Source organism: Desmodus rotundus, chromosome 12 (assembly GCF_022682495.2).
Source record: "Desmodus rotundus isolate HL8 chromosome 12, HLdesRot8A.1, whole genome shotgun sequence".
NCBI lineage: Eukaryota > Metazoa > Chordata > Mammalia > Chiroptera > Phyllostomidae > Desmodus > Desmodus rotundus.
In genome coordinates this window covers 27,427,164-27,443,651 of record NC_071398.1, presented here as the reverse complement: position 1 = coordinate 27,443,651, position 16,488 = coordinate 27,427,164, and the positions used below count along the sequence as shown (strand labels likewise).

The 16,488-nt window shown below is 56.7% G+C and overlaps 1 protein-coding gene and 1 long non-coding RNA gene across 2 annotated transcripts in view; one reads left to right on the top strand and one right to left on the bottom strand.

The window, feature by feature from the left end:
• Positions 1–893: 893 nt before the first annotated feature.
• LOC123479301 (uncharacterized) lies at positions 894–3,487 on the top strand. The gene is made up of 4 exons (XR_006654877.1): positions 894–1,019; positions 1,439–1,485; positions 2,593–2,786; positions 3,226–3,487. It is a non-coding gene; the product is annotated as an uncharacterized lncRNA (long non-coding RNA).
• Positions 3,488–5,911: 2,424 nt separating this feature from the next.
• Positions 5,912–16,488, bottom strand: part of NECAB2 (N-terminal EF-hand calcium binding protein 2) — a 28,545-nt gene continuing 17,968 nt past the window's right edge. Inside the window, exons 7-13 of the mRNA XM_045191717.3 lie at positions 14,853–14,971; positions 14,567–14,646; positions 11,446–11,499; positions 10,720–10,832; positions 7,980–8,057; positions 7,248–7,339; positions 5,912–6,497 (exon numbers count right to left, since the gene is read on the bottom strand). Coding sequence (XP_045047652.2) covers positions 6,469–6,497; positions 7,248–7,339; positions 7,980–8,057; positions 10,720–10,832; positions 11,446–11,499; positions 14,567–14,646; positions 14,853–14,971 — 565 coding nt within the window. The 3' untranslated portion in view covers positions 5,912–6,468. The remainder of the gene's footprint in view (positions 6,498–7,247; positions 7,340–7,979; positions 8,058–10,719; positions 10,833–11,445; positions 11,500–14,566; positions 14,647–14,852; positions 14,972–16,488) is intronic.

The window sequence follows — 16,488 nt, the reverse complement described above, 5'->3', positions numbered from 1 at the left end:
CAATGGCGAGGATAATGCTAACAAATGACCACAGTCTGGTGGCTTAAGACAGCAGAATTTAGTCTCTCAGAGTCCTGGGGGTCAGGAGTCAGAGGTGGAGGTGTCAGCTGGCCATGCTCCCTCTGGAGGCTCTGGGGGAGGATCCTTCCTGCCTCTCCCAGCTCCTGGGGTTGCTGGGGGTCCTTGGTGCTCCTTGGCTCATAGGCACATCTCTCCAGTCTCTGCTTTTATCTCTGTATGGCCTTCCTCCCTCTGTGTCTGTGACCGCTACCCCCTCTTCTTATAAGGACGCCATGGTTGGATTTGGGCCCAGCCTATTTCCTTCTGACTTCCCCTTAAGTTACTTAACTAGGATCTGCAAAGATCCTGTTTCCAAATAAGGTTGCACTCAGGTCCCAGGGAGTAGGACTTAATATTTCTGGGGTTCACAATACAACTCTAGGGGCTGAGGCTCAGAGAGCCCTGCTTTGGGGTGCCGGGATCAGAGACATGGGGTGAAGGTAGTGCGCAGTGGAGGGGAGCCCAGAAAGGGACTTCAGGTGGCGTCCACTGGGGATGGGGGGGACACAGGCTGGTCCTCGGCGAGCGCACGGGGAATGCAGAAATCCTTCCCGTGACTGCGAGGTGCCCAAGGAGATGGGTGCCCAGATATGGCCACACAACCTAGCCTCTGCTCCAGTGGGGGCGCCCTGTGAGAGCCCCCTTTCCCTCCACTGGCTGGACAAGAAGAGCCTGCAAGCCAGTGGACTGTTTGCTCTTGGTTTCCTGCTGACCCCCAAACAATTCTGCAGTGAGGGATCATACCTGCAGTGCAGATGAGGGTGCTAAGGGTCCGCCCCAGGGCCAGGCAGGGGAAGAGATGGGGGTGGGGAGAAGGGGTGCGGAGGTGGAGGGGGTCCAGCTGCTCCCCCGTGTTGCTGTGCGGCACGGACCCTGCGTGGACCCAGGGACATCCTGGGTGTTGCTGGATTCAGGCCACTCTCCGCTACCTCTGGACAGCTGTCGTTCCAGGACTGCGGGTAGGTTCTGTGTGTTGTGTTGTGTGACATGCATGTGGCCGTGTGGGGATGGGGGTGATAGAACCATTTTTTGTCCCCCGCCCAGTTTGTCCACGTGCATTATTTTTTTGAGCTATAATTCCCATACCAAACACAGTCACCCTTTTAAAGTATATAATTCAGAGGGGGTTAGTCGGTGCAATGAGTTGTGGAGCTGTCCCCAATACCCAGTTCCAGCATATTGCCCCCAAGCAACCTGCACCCCCTCGCAGTCGCTCCCCACTCCTCCCCCAGCCCCCGGCAGCCACAGATCTGCTTCTGTCTCTACGGGCTTGCCTCTTCTGGATGTCTCCTATACATGGATGAACACACATACCACGTGGCCTTTTGTTTGGCTTCTTTAACTTAGCATAATGTTTTCAAACTCGTCCATTTTACAGGCAAGGCAACTGAGGCTTGGGAAAATCAAGGCCGCCTGTTCTGAGAGGTACGGAGTTAGAGACGGGACCGATTTGGGGTTAAACTTCCTCGTCTGTTTCCTTTCCACTTCACACTCTGCTCCTCGAGTGGCCAAGGGGGTGGGAACTGGTGTGCCTGCACCCAAGGGCAGGGATGGAACCCTGCCCTCCTCCACCCTGGCTGCTGGTGGAGGCGGGAAGCTGTGGTTGCAGGCGTAGACTGTGACTCAGTGAGGGGGACATGGGGCCCTGTGCCCTGGCCCACCCTGTGTTCAGTGGTCACAGCGTCCTCCCAGACGAGGATATGCGTCGGGGCAGAATTGCTTTACCGGAGCACTTATCCCTCCAGTGCCAGCACTGAGAAGGGACAGTCATTTACTAGTGGTATCCTGGGTGCTTTCTGAAAGTGCCCTGGTGCTGGCCGGGAAGGCTGGGACTGTGCGAGGGCCATTCTCAGGGAGCCAGAGACAGGAACGAAGCATGACGGGGAACGGCTGTGCCAGGGAAGCAGGCAGTGTGTGCATTGGCTTTGGAGCTAGACTGCTGGCGTGAAACACTGGCTTTACCGTTTGCTATCTGAAGATTTGAGAAGTTTACAAACTTCTTCCAAGAATCCGTTTTTCCACCAGCAATCTAGAGCAGGCTTATTGTGTATGATGTGGTGTGGGCTCACTGTGAGAATTAAAGGTGGTAATGTATCTACAGCAGCTGGTGGGGGAGCCAAACAATAGATTTATTTCCAGAAAACCTAGATGGACATTAGCAAGTAAACACTGAGCTTCCTGGCAGCAAAGGAAAACAGGGACATGTGTGGACACTAAGTCTCACCCAAAATTAGCACAGCTGGAAGGAAGTAGGATGGCACTAAATGCTAAAAAGAGATGAGGTGGTGCTCTTTAAGGGGTGACAAATATCACCACTGGGGACAACAGTTTCCATCTCCTTATGTGTCAGGTACAGATGTGATCTTCATAGGACTGAGCCTCAGATCAACCATCAAAATGCAGAACATAATGCAGCCAAAGCAACGCCGGCTGGGATGTCACCCTAGATGTTTGACCTACTAAGGGAAAGGAGGAGCTCTGCTTTGGACTGTCCTGCTCCAGTACTAACTGGTTGCCTCAAATTTTTGACAGCCGCGGAATGAATGAAGGGCTGAAGTGCATCCTTGGACTTCAAGCACGGGCTCTGGGTCTGGAAGATCGGAGCTCACTCTGCCTGCCACTTAGCAGCTGTGTGACCTTAGCCAGGCCTGTGCCCCCCCTGAACAGCCCTCTGTGCTCAGGATACCGAGGCTTTTCTTAGCCTGGACACCCTTCCTCAGTCCTAGGTGAGTAGCCACTCTCTTTCTTCTTCTTCTGGGACCTTCGCTTAGATCCTCTTCATTCTCCTCTAATGCAAAGCTGAGGCCAGCTCCTCCCTCCCAGGGTAGCCAAGAGGATGAGCTGAGATATATCTGCAAAAGCCCGTGGCGCAGAGCCTGGCCTGGCACCAGGTCCAGGTCAATGGTGACACCTGAGCTGCAATGGAGAGACCTACACGTCTCATATGACGAATGTGAACATGGCTGAGTGACATTTTGTAGTCTGAGTGACATTTTGTAGTCTAAGTGACTTGGGCTGCTCTGAGTGGCATGGGCTGCAGGGGGCTCCGAGTTTCCTGAAGAGGCCCCTTTCCACCGGCTCAGGTGCCCCCAAATAACTGTGCAGGGACACCAGCCCAGGGGACTGCTGGCCCCGAGCACCTAAAGAGTTGCCCACCTCCCACAGGACTGCCCTGCGTGCCTCCTGGGGAAGGTTTGGGCTTTGACCTGGACATGGCAGAGGTGTGGACCAGCCACTGGACGCAGGTGGTCAACTCCTCTGTTTGGGCAGGTGAGTTGATTGAGACTTTTGTTGTTGTTAATTGAGATGAAATTCATGTAACATCAGTGTACCATTCAGTGGCATTTAGCACATTCACGATGTTGTGTGGCCCCCGCCTCCATCTGGTTCCAAAACATTCTCATCATCCCCAAGAAACCGCATACTCATTAGCAGTCACTCCCTCCTTCCTCTTCCGCCAGTCCCTGGTGGCCGAGAATCTTTGTTTCTGTCAATTGAACTATTCTAGACATTTTGTATGAATGGGATCATACACATGTAGTCCATTGTGTCTGGCTTCTTTCACTTAGAATAATGTTTTCAAGGCTCACCCATGTTGTCCTGGGTCTCAGAGCTCCATTCCTTTTTATGGCTGAGTACCATTCCATTGTCTGGATAGAGTACATTGTATTTGCCCATCAGCTGATGGACATCCGGGTTGTTCCCATCTTTGGCCATTGGGAATGGTGCTGCTATGAATGTCTGCACATTTGCTTCAATGCGTATTTTCAATTCTTTTGGGCTTAGTACACAGACGTACCCGGAGTGGACTTGCTGGGTCACGCGGTAATTCTGTCTTTAACTGTTTGAGGCCCCACATGCATTGGGATGTTAATGCATTAGTCTGCATGTGTTTCTCCCCCGTGTATCCATGCTGTGTGCCACAGCGGTTAGGGCACAGGTTTGGGGGCAGATAGCTCCAGGTCTGGATGTGGGGCACCACTTGCTGTGTGACCCCTGGTAAGTGACTTGCTCTCTGTGTGTCTCCATTTCCCCACCTGCTGATCACAGGATGGCACAGGCAGCACTGAGGGAGACGGTGCCTTCCAAGCGCCTGGCTCCATGCCCGGCTCTCTAGTGTAAATTAAGTGGGCGCACTCATACCTTTTAGGGTTGAAATTTGTTCTCTTCAGAGCCCGTTTCCACCCACTCAGAACCGAGGAGGCTCCAAGTTGCTTGTGGGCTGCAGGCGGCAGAGATGCTACAGTGGGGGCAAGCGGGTGTGATGCGTGGCAGGAGTGCAACGTGCCCAGCTGACCGCGTTCCTCAGTTGCACCCCAAAGAGTTTCAGCCCCCTGTGAGTAGTACTTTTTAAATAGCTGAGCCGATTGGGACAGCACCAGCTTCAGGGTGGGGGGTGGGGGCAGCCGCACTTAGGCACTGATGCCGCCAGCAGGACCCAGGCGAGTGGTGTTCTCAGTTCCTAATCTTCAAAGTAGGGGTCTTCTCCACACTTTACAGATGAGGAAGAGAGGCCCTGAGAGGCTGGGTGCAAGGAAAGTCGTCTCAGAGATGCACCCCTGGGACTTGAATCTGCCTTTAACTCTTCCTATAAGCCCATGTTGTTTTACTGGTTTGCTCGAGCAGCCGCATCAAGCCTTGTGAGGAGGTGGTTGGGAGTGGCGGGACCCCAGGCAGGAAGGACCTGCCTCGGAGAGCAGGGTGGCCAGGTTCCAGGCAGCCAGAGGAGGCGGGGCACGGTGGGCAGAGACCTCGCCCCATGTGATGGCTTTAGTAACAACCACATTTCACAGGCTGGCTGCTCCAGGCTCCGAGCAGGTAGGAAAACGCACGCCCGTGGTCCTGCCTCCCTGCACAAGGCTCCCACTGTGCCCTGCTCACTGCTGCACGTTTTAGGGCCTGTCACCTTCCTTCCTCCTCCCCAGGCCTCTGCTGCTCTTAGTATCTGTCCCCACCTGCTCCATCTCCAGCCCACCTTAGGGGAGGGACCCATGGCTCTCTCCTTTGTCCCTTGGGATTTTTGTGTGACATCCTTCCTGCTAACCTCCACAGGGAGACAGAAGTGGGGATGTGACAAAGGTTCCAGAACAGGATTTAAACGTTATTTCCAGGCTGGGGTCTCGGGCCCTGTCCGGTTGGGAAAACTCACTGACAGGTGTGCAGGGAGGAGAAACTGTGCCCAGAGGTCTGGCCCTGTGCTCGGCTCCTGGGAAGCGAGCTCTAGGACCTTGGCCTTGCCTTCCTGATATGAGTGTCTTTGTTTGTTTACCTGGGGTCCTTGGGCCAACTGGGACCAGCCCAGCCTTTGGAGGGGCTGGAGGTCAAGGTCAGCCATGTCTACATGACCAAACGCAAACGAAAACTCTGGTCCCTAAGGTTCTGGTGAGCATCCCTGCTGTGCAATACCCGTGCGTTGTGTCGCCCACCGGTGCCGGGAGAAATGGGTGCCTTTTGTGACACTGCACTGGGAGGGGACAACTCCAGGCTGTGAATGGGTGCCTCCGGGACCTGACTCCTGTCATGCACCCTTCCGCTGCCATCATCTGTGACCATGTGTATGGTGGCCTGGATGAGTCCCGTGAGTCCTTCCAGTGGGTTATTGAAACTGATTCCACACAGTTTCACTGAGGAAACTGAGGGACCCTGAACTTGTAACAGGCATGAAGTTATTTTTTAAAATATGTACATCCTGGTTATCACCTCTATTTTACAGAGAAGAAAGCTGAGGCTCTGGGTGACCTGGTGCAGGTTTCGTGGCTAACTGGGGGCCCAAGGCCCTGGGCACCCCGACAGCCTCACTCCCCCAGCGGTCATCACCTGGAAAGTGGGAGACACACACACACAGCGCATGGCCGTTCCCAACTGGAGTTTATTTGGTGCTTGTCGCTGCGGCGGCGGTTTGCCTAGCATGGCACCGGCTACGGGGGCTCTGCTGCTGCAGGGGACCCGGCACAGGCCTCGTTTGGGCACTACGGGGTCTTGGCTCCTATCAGGTAGAGGAACGTCAACAGGAGTGGAAGAGATGGAGGGAGAGGCGGGGCAGGGGGGACTACAGAGGGAGTGAGTCTTGCTGAGACCAGAGTAGGCCCGTGCGGTGGGGGGCTGGGCATGCGTGGCCATTTGGTTGGAGTGAGGGGTGGAGGGTGCTGGCTCCAGGAAGCCTCCCCATCCCTGCAGGCTCTGGCTTCAGCAGGGGCCCAGCTGCTCAGACACCGGGGGGGTGGGAGGTTGAGGGACACTGGGAAAAGGGGTTCGCCTTCACGTCAAACAACGGGAAAATACATTCTTGTCTGGAAGTATATTGAAAAGACAGCTCATGTACCAAAGTCTCTAGAAAAGAAGGGACGTCCTTTAGACGAAGGGAGGGCAGGGTGCCAGGCTCATCCGCAGGGTGTGTGTTGGGGCCGGTCAGTCTCGGCCCACCGTGCACCAGGCAGCTAGTGATGGGACAGGAGAAAAAGAGAGAAGGTTGTTGGGGACTTGCAGCACCTTCCCCGTGTCCCACGGGGGCCACACTGAGGGGCAGGGCAGACCTCCCTCCCCTGCACCCTTGGACCAGGGCCTCAGGGCGGGAGAGCAGCGCCTGTAGGCGCCTCTGTGCTAGCCAGGGCCCACTGTGTGGCGCTGGCCAGGCTGCCCGCAGTGCAGGGGAGGCTGCATGGAGCAAGGCTTTGGGCTCTTTTGGGGGGTGCAAAGGTGCTTGCTGGCTGGTTTGGTGGCAAACCCATCTGTGGAGGTGACGTCAGTTGGGCTGCCCTGACCTGGAGGCCACTTTCTGGGCCCCTGGCCCAGATGCACACACTGGGCTTGGGGCCGCCTCCCTGTGCTCTGGGCCTTTGGTCTCACTTGAGGCCCGGTTTCTGTTCTGTTCTGAGGTTGTAGGGCCAAGTTATGTGTCTGGCCCCATCCTTCCACTTTGGGACTTTGGGGGTTAGCCTTGCACTCTTGTTCCTGGCCTCCTCCCCTCTAGGACCTTCTCTGCACACCTGGCATTGACGTTGAGCACTCCCTTGCAGACTTTAATTCCTGGCAGCTAAGGGAGCAGAATAAAGGGTCACTGGATGATTTGGGCCTTGGCCTTCCTCCAACTCAGCATTGGGGCCTGGAGATGGCCACTGTGCCTGGGGGGACCAGGGACTGGTGGCATCTGCATTGCTGTTCCAGGCCCCTCCCCACCTGCCCTCTACCTGGCACCGAGATCCTGGAGAGGGCCTCAGGCTGGCTCAGTGTGTCCACCTTGACGTGCCGGAAGGCCTTGCACACGGGGCTCTGCAGGTGCCTGCAACCCAGAGGGCGATGGTGAACTCTTGGGGCTGAGTGGGCGGGGCAGCCTTTGGGACAGTCCTTCGGGCTGCAGTCCAATTCTAATCCTGGCTCTGCCTGGGATAGGGGCTTAAACCCCAGTCAGCCAATCTCAGGGCTCAGAGCCGTCATGTGAAGAGAAGATGGTCAGGCCCCAGGATGCCATCACTGCGGCCCCCAGAGTGCATGGCGGGTTTCAGGGGAAGAAGAGCTTGTTTTTTGCCTCCCCATTAGTGTCCTTTATAAGATAAGTTTTCTGGTTTTTATCCGCTGGGGCAGCAGTTTTCAAACAGGAATGGCCTTGGCCTCAGATCCCAGGGCCAGGAACCTGGATTCAGAGCCTGGCTGAGTGGGAGGGAGGGAGGGTGCACCCCATGCTGAGAAACGCTTCTTCCCACTGGCTCGGAGGGCCCGCTTCAGCCAGCAAGGGCAGCATTCTGGGTCACAGATGCTGGTGGAACCTGGGCTCATTATTCCCCTCCCCTCCCTTCCCTCTTCATCCCCTCCCACACTCTCTGGGGCAAGGGCTGGGGAGTCAGGCAGGCCCACCTCCCTGTGCCCTCCTATCACCCAGCCAACTGCTGCAGGCCTGGGGCCAGCAGATTGGCTGTGCATACCTCTTCCACTCCTCCTCCGTCTCCCAGAACTCATAGACCACAAAGGTGAAGCCGTCCGACAGCCTCCCGGCGGCGATGCTGCACGAGGAGAGGAGAGGTCAGATCAGTGGACTAGCCTGTGCTGCCCAGGGGCCTGCTCCGCGAACTGTGAGCCTGGCAGAAGCTGGGGCACCCAGGGCTGTTCCAGGACAGGCAACCAGTTTGTCACCAGCCCAAGGCCGTGACCCATAATGCTGCTGCCTTTCTGAGGGAAGCAACCCACAGCCTCCCAGACCAGCCACAGAATCCGATCGGTTCAGCACGTACCCCACCGCCCAGAGCAAAGCCTGGCCCCAGATCATGGCCAATGCGTGTTTGTTGAATGAATTATATTGAAATGTTATTTTAAAGGCCTAATATTCATTTTCTCCTGTCACGCTCTCCTTCACAACCGTTGCTTCATTTAATTCTTGAAACAATCCAGGGAGTCAGACTTGGCTCACTGGGGCTGGGGGAGGGCCCTGCCCTGGGTGGGTGGTTCTGCAGGTCCCAGGTCACTCCTATGTTACCTGTGTGATGGTGGGAGGCCACTCACCTTGATTTAAATAGGACTGGTGCTACCTGGACCTCAAGACAAGGCAAGGGGGTGTTTCCAAGAACGTGGCAGGCCTGGGGGAACTGAGGGCTGACCTCCAAGAGTAGGTCATCTGTAACACTGCCCCTCTGGCCTCTCGCCTGCTCTCCTGGCTGCTCGGCTGCTTCTCTTTTCACGAGCTCAGCAGAGCAGAGCCCCCGAGCCGTCCTTGGGGGGAGAGCTCTGCCTTGGGTGGCGGCTGCTGTGTAATTACAGGCAATTCCAAGTTTTGCCACCAGGATAGAAGCAGGGAAAGAAGGCTGCTAATGGCATCATTAGTTCATTATGCTCTAGCTGAAATTACAGGCGGAGCTGTGGGCTGGTAATTCGATGAGAGGATGGGAGACCAGGGATGCGAGCCGCCCGCTGATCAGACAGAGCCATGGCCCTCTGCCAGAGTCAGAAGGGGCTGCTTAGCGGCCCTTCCCTCTGCGACAAAGGTCACTGGAGCGATTTGGTGCCTCTAAGTGGTAACTGTAGAAGATGAAAGCAATCACGTGATTGAATTTGCTCAGCTCATGAGGCACTGACTTTTTTGGGCGGGGGGTGGGGGGGTTGCCTCTAGGTGGGAAAGAAGACACAGCAGGCAGGCATGGGGTAGAGGGAGGACGCACTATGAAGCCCTACTGTGTGCTGCCTGTGTGCAGAGGAGGGGCAGCAGGGCCCCTCACTACTCCATCCCACCCAGCCCTGGCCCCCTCCTCCCCCACTGCCGCTGTGGCACGCCCACCACTCCCAGCACGCCCACCACTCCCAGCATGCCCACCACTCCCAGCCTGCCCTCTCCCAGGACCTCTGCGCTTCTGTGTCTGCACCTCGCCTGGCGTCACAAATTTAATGTGGCCCAAACCACCTGTGTGACTCCCATGCACCAACACGCCTGACTGCCCCAACTCCTCTAGGTCAGTACACGACACCAGCTTCCGCCCGGTTTCCTAAGCCAGGGCATCTCAGATTCCAAAGGCCTCGTCTCCTCCTCCCACACCCCTTCTCCCACCACCAGCAAGTCTGGTCACATATACACTCCGAGACAGATCCCAGCTCTAACCACATCTCGCCGAGGGCAGGCCCCCTCCCCAGGTGGCAGCAGGGCCTCTCTCTCCCTGGCCACTCTGCTGTACCCTGTTCCCCACCCAGCCCTCCTGCACACCAAGGAGACCAGACCGTGTCTCCCTCCTGCCTCCAGCATCTGCAATGGGGTCCATGGCACTCCAAACAACAGGGCAAAGGTGAGTGGGTCCTGCCCACCAGCCCTGGTGTCGCCCCTGTCCCGCCCCAACTGCCCTTACTCAGATTCTGCGGTCTGGGTCCTCAGGGCTCAGTGACATGCAGCCTCTTCCCTCCCCAGAGCCCCTTCCTTCTCTAGAAGGGCCCTGCTTCCTGGCCTCCACAGCACCCAGCACCCTTCAGAATCATCTCTCTGTATGCTCCTCTCCTACCGCCTACAATAAAGGTTCCGCAAGAGCAGCCACCTGATTCACAGCTGTATCCTCAGGGCCCAGCCCCCAGGAAGAGGGTGAAGGCACAGGAGCTCTCAAGGTGGAAAAAGCAAACTGGAGAGCAAATTGAGGCAGAGAACAGTGCAGAGGCCATGTCTACTGTCCTGGGCACGGACGGGAGGGGAGAGGATCTGGCAGCTTGTGCCTACAGCCCTTGGAGACCACCCTCAGCGAGGGTGATGACTGTCATCTTTTGTGACCCAATCTGGTGGGGTCAGGGCCACCTAGTTCAGCTTTTCTAAGAAGCAATGCAGGCCTCAGCAGCTGGGACCAGAAGGTGAGACACCGAGGGGCAGCCACACAGTAAGGGCAGCAGCTGACACTGAGCAAGCCCTGCACACTAGGCACCGGCCTAAGCCCCTGACATTCGGTTTTCCGTTTACGGCTCCAGCAACCCCTGGAAGGAGGTCCAGTCAGTGGTCCCATCCACAGGTGGGCAAGCTGAGATGAAGTCACTCGCCACGTTTGCTCAGTGGGGAAGAGCCTGCCCTAGGACTTGAACCCCGCTTTCCTAACCACCCTTGCTAGGCGCTTCCCTGGGATACAGGTTGTTCTCAGGGGTGGTCCTTCCCTGTCTGCCACTCCCAGGCCGAACTCCTAACCACCACCCAGCCCAGCAACTACTCACTGGAAGCAGTTCCTGGCTCCAGCGGTGCCCCGCAGGTACTGGCGCAGGGAGTCCAGGAACTCGCTCAGCTGCTCGGGGCACACGGCCATCTCCTGCCGGACCAGCTGCAGATGCTGTGGGGCCACAGGGCGGGTGAGCCCCTGCCGGGGTGAGTCCCTGACAGCACCCTCCCCCCGCACGATCCCCAGCCCTGTGGGTAGAGCCCAAGACCCAGCCTCCCTGGACCTCCCACCAGAGAGGACAGGGCAATTCGGTCAAAATAAACAAAGGCCTGTGTGCACACATTTTTCATTCCTACACATGAACATTGGCTAAAAAGAATAAGAACTTAAAAAGCCAAATGCAGGCAGGAGCCCCACAAACACTGAAAAACAGACAAGGGTGTTTAAAGAGGCTCTGTGGGGTCCAGAGCTGCCTGCAAGGCGTTGGGTCCGAGATGCAACAAAGCCAGTGACCAGGAAGCTCATTTCTGATTGAAAGCATGCTGGGATGTCACCGTCCTGTCGATCGCTTAGTTCCAGGCCAGTCTTTTTTTGATCAAAGCCCTGGTGTCTCAAAGAACACCCATGGAAGGGGAGGGTGACCAAGGGCTGGGGTTCCATCTTCCCACGTGGTGGTCCCTGGGAGTGGGGTGGCAGGGCCATCGAGCCAGCTGCATCTTGAGTCCTGGGCTCAGGCAGGGATGAGGCCACAGGAGAAGTGAGGCCTTAGGGGAGGGCCCCTCACCATGCTGCTGCCTTCTTCATCTGAGAGGCGCTGCTGCAGGTCAAACCAGAGGGTCTGGAACAACAAAGCAGGAAGTGATGCTGGAGACAAAGGCCACCTCCATCCGGGAGGCCTCCAGAACCACCACAGTGACACTGGAGCACCCAGGGCCAGCACAGCTCCAGCCCCTCTGTGCCAAGGTCCTGGGGAGTTCCCCAAGCTAGAGGGAGCTCCCAGGGGCCACGCCTCACTGGACAGGGCTCAGCCCACCCTCCCTGTACAGTGCTGGCTCAGAGGGACCCAGGAAGCCAGGCTGGGAGGCCAACCATATTGGAAGTGGCGGGGATCCTTTCTGGCCCTGGCATTTGGGGACACTGGGAGCCATAGAGACCAAGTGGACTTACTGCAGAAGCCATGAGGGAAGCTCTATGTTTCGGGGGGCGGGTGGCAGGCAGGTCTTGGGAGAGGCAGCAATTGGGATGCAAGAGTCTTGAATCCAAGATGCTGGTGCTTTACCATAACTGCCAGCAACAGCCCTGTGATTCCACATCGACTTACAAATCACTTCAGTCTCAACCCCTGTGCCTCTTACCTCTAACGGTCTGAATGCGGTGTCTGTTTGCCCTGGCCTTCCACAGGCCCTGGGCTAACAGCTTTCCAAATACACCTTCGTTAACTTTCCAGACTCCCTGAGGTGGGTGTGCCCCACTGTAAGCTCCAGGGAGCAGGGACCCTTGCACGATGTTTACAACGACAGGCTGGTGTCCAGAACAGGGCCCAGGATCTCATGGATGCTCAGTGGGCACTACTTTAGCAGAGAAGTCTGGGCTCCAAAGGCCACAGAGGGAGCCTGGGTTTCACCTGGGGGCTTCCCTCCTCCTGACACAGAGTCCTGGTTCTCCCCACTATAGCGTGGAGACTCCCCCAGTAGATACCACCTCTGTGCCCAGCCCTGTCTGTCTTTCCCGAGGACAGCCTGGGTCTCTGCTGCACCCAGGTCTTTCTGCTCCCACAGACCATGTGTGTGGCCCACCGGCTTGTTTTTGGCATGTGACCTGTGCGGTCACCCCCTTGAAATCCTTAATAATGTTTGAACAAGGGGCCCCGCATGCTCAATTTGCACTAGATGCTGTAAATTACACAGCTGGTCCTGGAGAGGGTGCTGACTTTTCCAGGACACACAGTGTACCCTGTTTGTAGGTAAAGAGCCAAGGTGTGTTTGCCAGAGGCAAGTCTGTTACCATTGTTTTACAACCATCCGTGTAGGTGGTCTCCTAGAGAGCAGGGGTTGTAACTGGGTCCCTTCTTCTGGTCGGCAGGGCCACAGGAGGATGAGGATGAGGGGAAGATGGGGAAGTCACAATGGTACCCTCGTACCTGCCCCCAGCCTGGCCACCCCAGAACTCCATCCTCCAGCCCCAGGCAGAGCCAGGAGTGGCTCAGGTTGGTCTATGGGGGGCGGGGCCCGGAGCCGGCCCTGGATTGGGCCAATCAGAGGCCGGCGAGTGGGGCCCCGCCCCATCTCCAGGACACCCAGGTGCTCACAGTTGCCAGCCAGCCGGTTGTTAAGGCGACCAGGGCGCTAAAAATAAGCTTCAAAGAGCCTCCCTCTGCAGGCTCCGGTGGAGTTGTTATGACAACCGGGCCACTGGGTCCACAAATCGCTCCACCCAGCAGCGGCTCCCTTAGGGGGTGATCCCACCTTGGCCTCAGCCCTGCAGGAGGGATCACTGCCGCTTCCCTCCAAGTCTCCCCCACCTCCACAAATACCTCAGAACCAACCCCCGAATCCATCAAAGTACTTTTTTTTTTTTCCCTTTTGCAAAAGATGTAAGAAATTCAGAAAAGTCAGAGAAATGTGAAATTGCTGCAACTCAGGGCCCGGAGATACTTGGTTTATGTAGGTATACAGATAGGGTATACCTACATAAGGGTATGTATATCTGTATAGTTTTCGGCGCCAGAATGCCTAATAATAATTGCTAACACTGCTAAGGTTAAATGCTAACTTCACAGCAGGCTCTGTGCTAAGCCATTAGGACATTATTTTATTTATTCCTCACAACAACCCTGGGAGCAGTAATAGTCCTCGTTTTCCCCTCTATTGTTAACAGGAAGCATCTGAGGCTCAGAGAGGGTAAGTCACTGGCCCAAGGTCACACAGCTGTTGAGTGGTATGGCCAGGATTCAAAGAGGGCAGTCTGATGCCTGAGTCTGGAAACTTTAAGGCAACCTGTTTTCCTTCTTCCAGGAAATTGTCATTGTTATGGGCTGAGTTGTGTTTTCCCCCAAGTGAAGGACCAACCCCCAGTACCCCAGAATGTGACTACACTTGGAGATATGGCCTTTGAAGTATTTAAGTTAAAATGATGTCACAGGGGTGGGCCCTATTCCCATATGCCTGGGGGCCTTATAAGAAGAGATCAGGACACAGACACACAGAGGGAACACCATGTGAGGACACGGGGAGAGGACGCTGTCTGCAAGCCCAGGTGAGAGGGCTCAGAAGGAACCAGCCCCGCCCACACCCTGATCCCAGACGGCCAGCCTGGAGCTGTGAGGGAATAGATATCGCTTAAGCCCCTGCTTATGTAGGGTAAATGGTGATGGCAGCCCTGGGAAATGACACGGCCTTATTGTGGGTACCTACTGAGTCACGAGAGGTCACAGAAAACATGATTCTGTACAGGCTGGGTCATTTTCTATTACCTGTGGACATGCCATATTGTATTTCAAGGGCTGCAGGCTGCTGGTCATTCAGGCTGTTACTCATCCTTCCTAGACATCGCCATCCCTCCTCACCACCAGGCCGTGTCTTAGCTCTCCTGGCCCAGGCCCCTTCAAGCTCCTTGAAGCTCTGTCCCCTTGCCACCTACAATCTTGCTGACTACCATCTGCTCCTTGAGGCACCCTCCCTGGCTGCCCGCCCATCTCTCCAGGGCCCCATCTTCCCCCAGGCACCTCTCCTTGAGCCTGTACAAGGGACGTAGTTCCGGGGTCTGTCCGTGTCGTGCCCTTTCCCACACCCCACTGGGTGATGCCTTTCCAAGGCTCCCCAACTTCTATCCCAAACTCCTGGCCTATCAGCCCTCCCTGGGGGCTGGGATTGTGGAGGGGCGGAGGTGGGGTTCAGCAACCTTACCTTGGTCTCCAGCCGTCCTATTAGCTCTGCCAGACGGCTGATCTGGGCTTCCAGGCCCTCCTCCTTGGGCTCTGAGGTGACTGGGAAAGAAGACCAGAGATCTTGATGTTGGGCAGGCCCAGGCCTCTGGGATGGGAGGTCTCAGCCTCCCCAGGGGCCGAGCCCTGCCCTCTCCCTCACAGTTCTAGTCCCACTTGAAGGCCCAGGTCCCATGTGGGCTACTGTCAGAATTCCCCCCAGGACTCCCACCCAATGCCCCTGAGCCCGGGCCACTATGAGCTCTTACCAGAAGGCAGGCTCTTCTCTTGTTCCGTGGCCATGAGCTTGTGGCTGGGGGCATAGGGGGCAGTGGGGCTTCCATACCAGGTCTGCACCACACCAGGGCTGGGCTTGCTGTGGTTCTGGCTGCAGTGGGAGTGGGAGAAACACACACCATGAGGGAGGCCGTAGCGCCCTGACCTCTTTGGATAGCTCTGACAGATGTTAAGCACCCACTGCGTGCTGAAACATGCTCAGTTTACTCCATGGAACCCATCCCTGTGAAGGCCGAGACCACGCAGCCAGCGAGGAAGGTGGGATAGGGACTCAGCCCATGCCCTGTTCCTGGGAGGCTTGGTTCCAGGCCCCTGCCCCCACCCAATGGTTCCCCCCCTCCCTGGCTGCCTCACTAGGAGTCAATTTAGTGCCCTGTGTGTGTGGGGGGGAGGGTGCTGGGTTTGCACCCTCTCGGCAAAGGGGAGCCTGAAGACACGGTCCAGAGTAGGCACAGGACAAGGGAGTGAAACCTGTGATTCTGACCTCAGCCAGGTGCTAGAGAGAAGGGCCGGCCTGATGGCCTGACCCCACCCCCACCACGCACACTGCAGTGCCCACATGTGCACGGCCCCCGACAGGCACGCACAGCTTACCGAGCACTGTGCCTGGCACAATAGCAGGGGCCCAACCAGTGCTCAGTGAACATCTGAACACCCACGTGCAAAGAGGCTGGAAAACTCAGCACAAGCATACAAATACGTGTGTCTGCATACAACACACACACTCTCTCGTGTGCATGGCCCAGCCCTCTTCCGCATTCGGGCAGCGCTGCCTTGTGCGTTCTGGAATTTGTGGACTGAAAGCTCCCAAGTTCCCCAGTGCAGAGGGCAAACCGGCTACCCCACAGTACCAGGAGGACGTGGAGTCTTTGAGGTGGGTGTCAATCCTGGTGGCTCTACAAACCAGCAGCAAATTAAATGTGACCATGACCTGGGGCAACGGGTGGTGGGGTTTGATCCACTCCTGGTGCCTGGAACACAACGTCCTCAGGGCCTGGAAACAGAATGGCCTAAGGGGACTTGCAGCCCAAGGGAGCTGAAACAGCTGAGATTTGGGGCGGCCTGAGGTGGGAGTGAGTGTGGAGCAGACGTGTCTCCCCTGCCACCAGCCTCCCACAGTAAGGTCCCGGTGTGGGGGCGGACATGCGATAGAACGAGGAAAGCGTAGGAAATGGGCTATGAAAATCATGCAGCCGTCTTATCTGTTCTACAGCAAGATAAAAATGGCAAGTTTTGAATCAGGATAGTGACAAAAAAGGAAGGCAATCTCTGTCAGCTTCCAGAGCTGTGGCGAACTTTGGGGACCTTCAGAATCACAAGACTGATTACGGATGCAGAGCTCTGGGCTCTGCTCCCAGGGATCCAATCCAGGCGGCACAGCTGGGGGCCCCAGGGATCTGCATTCCCCATTTCCCAGGGGATTTGGCTGCAGGCGCTCAAAACAGTATCATCCAGTGGCTTTGCAGCCACATCTGACTTCGACCAAGCCCCTCAGCAACTGAACCCCCCCCCCCCCCCACCCCTACCCCACAGTGACCGGCACCCGGCCACGCCCGGCCTCTGCCCAGGAAACCTGTGGCCACGCACAGAAACTCAAACACCAGTAAT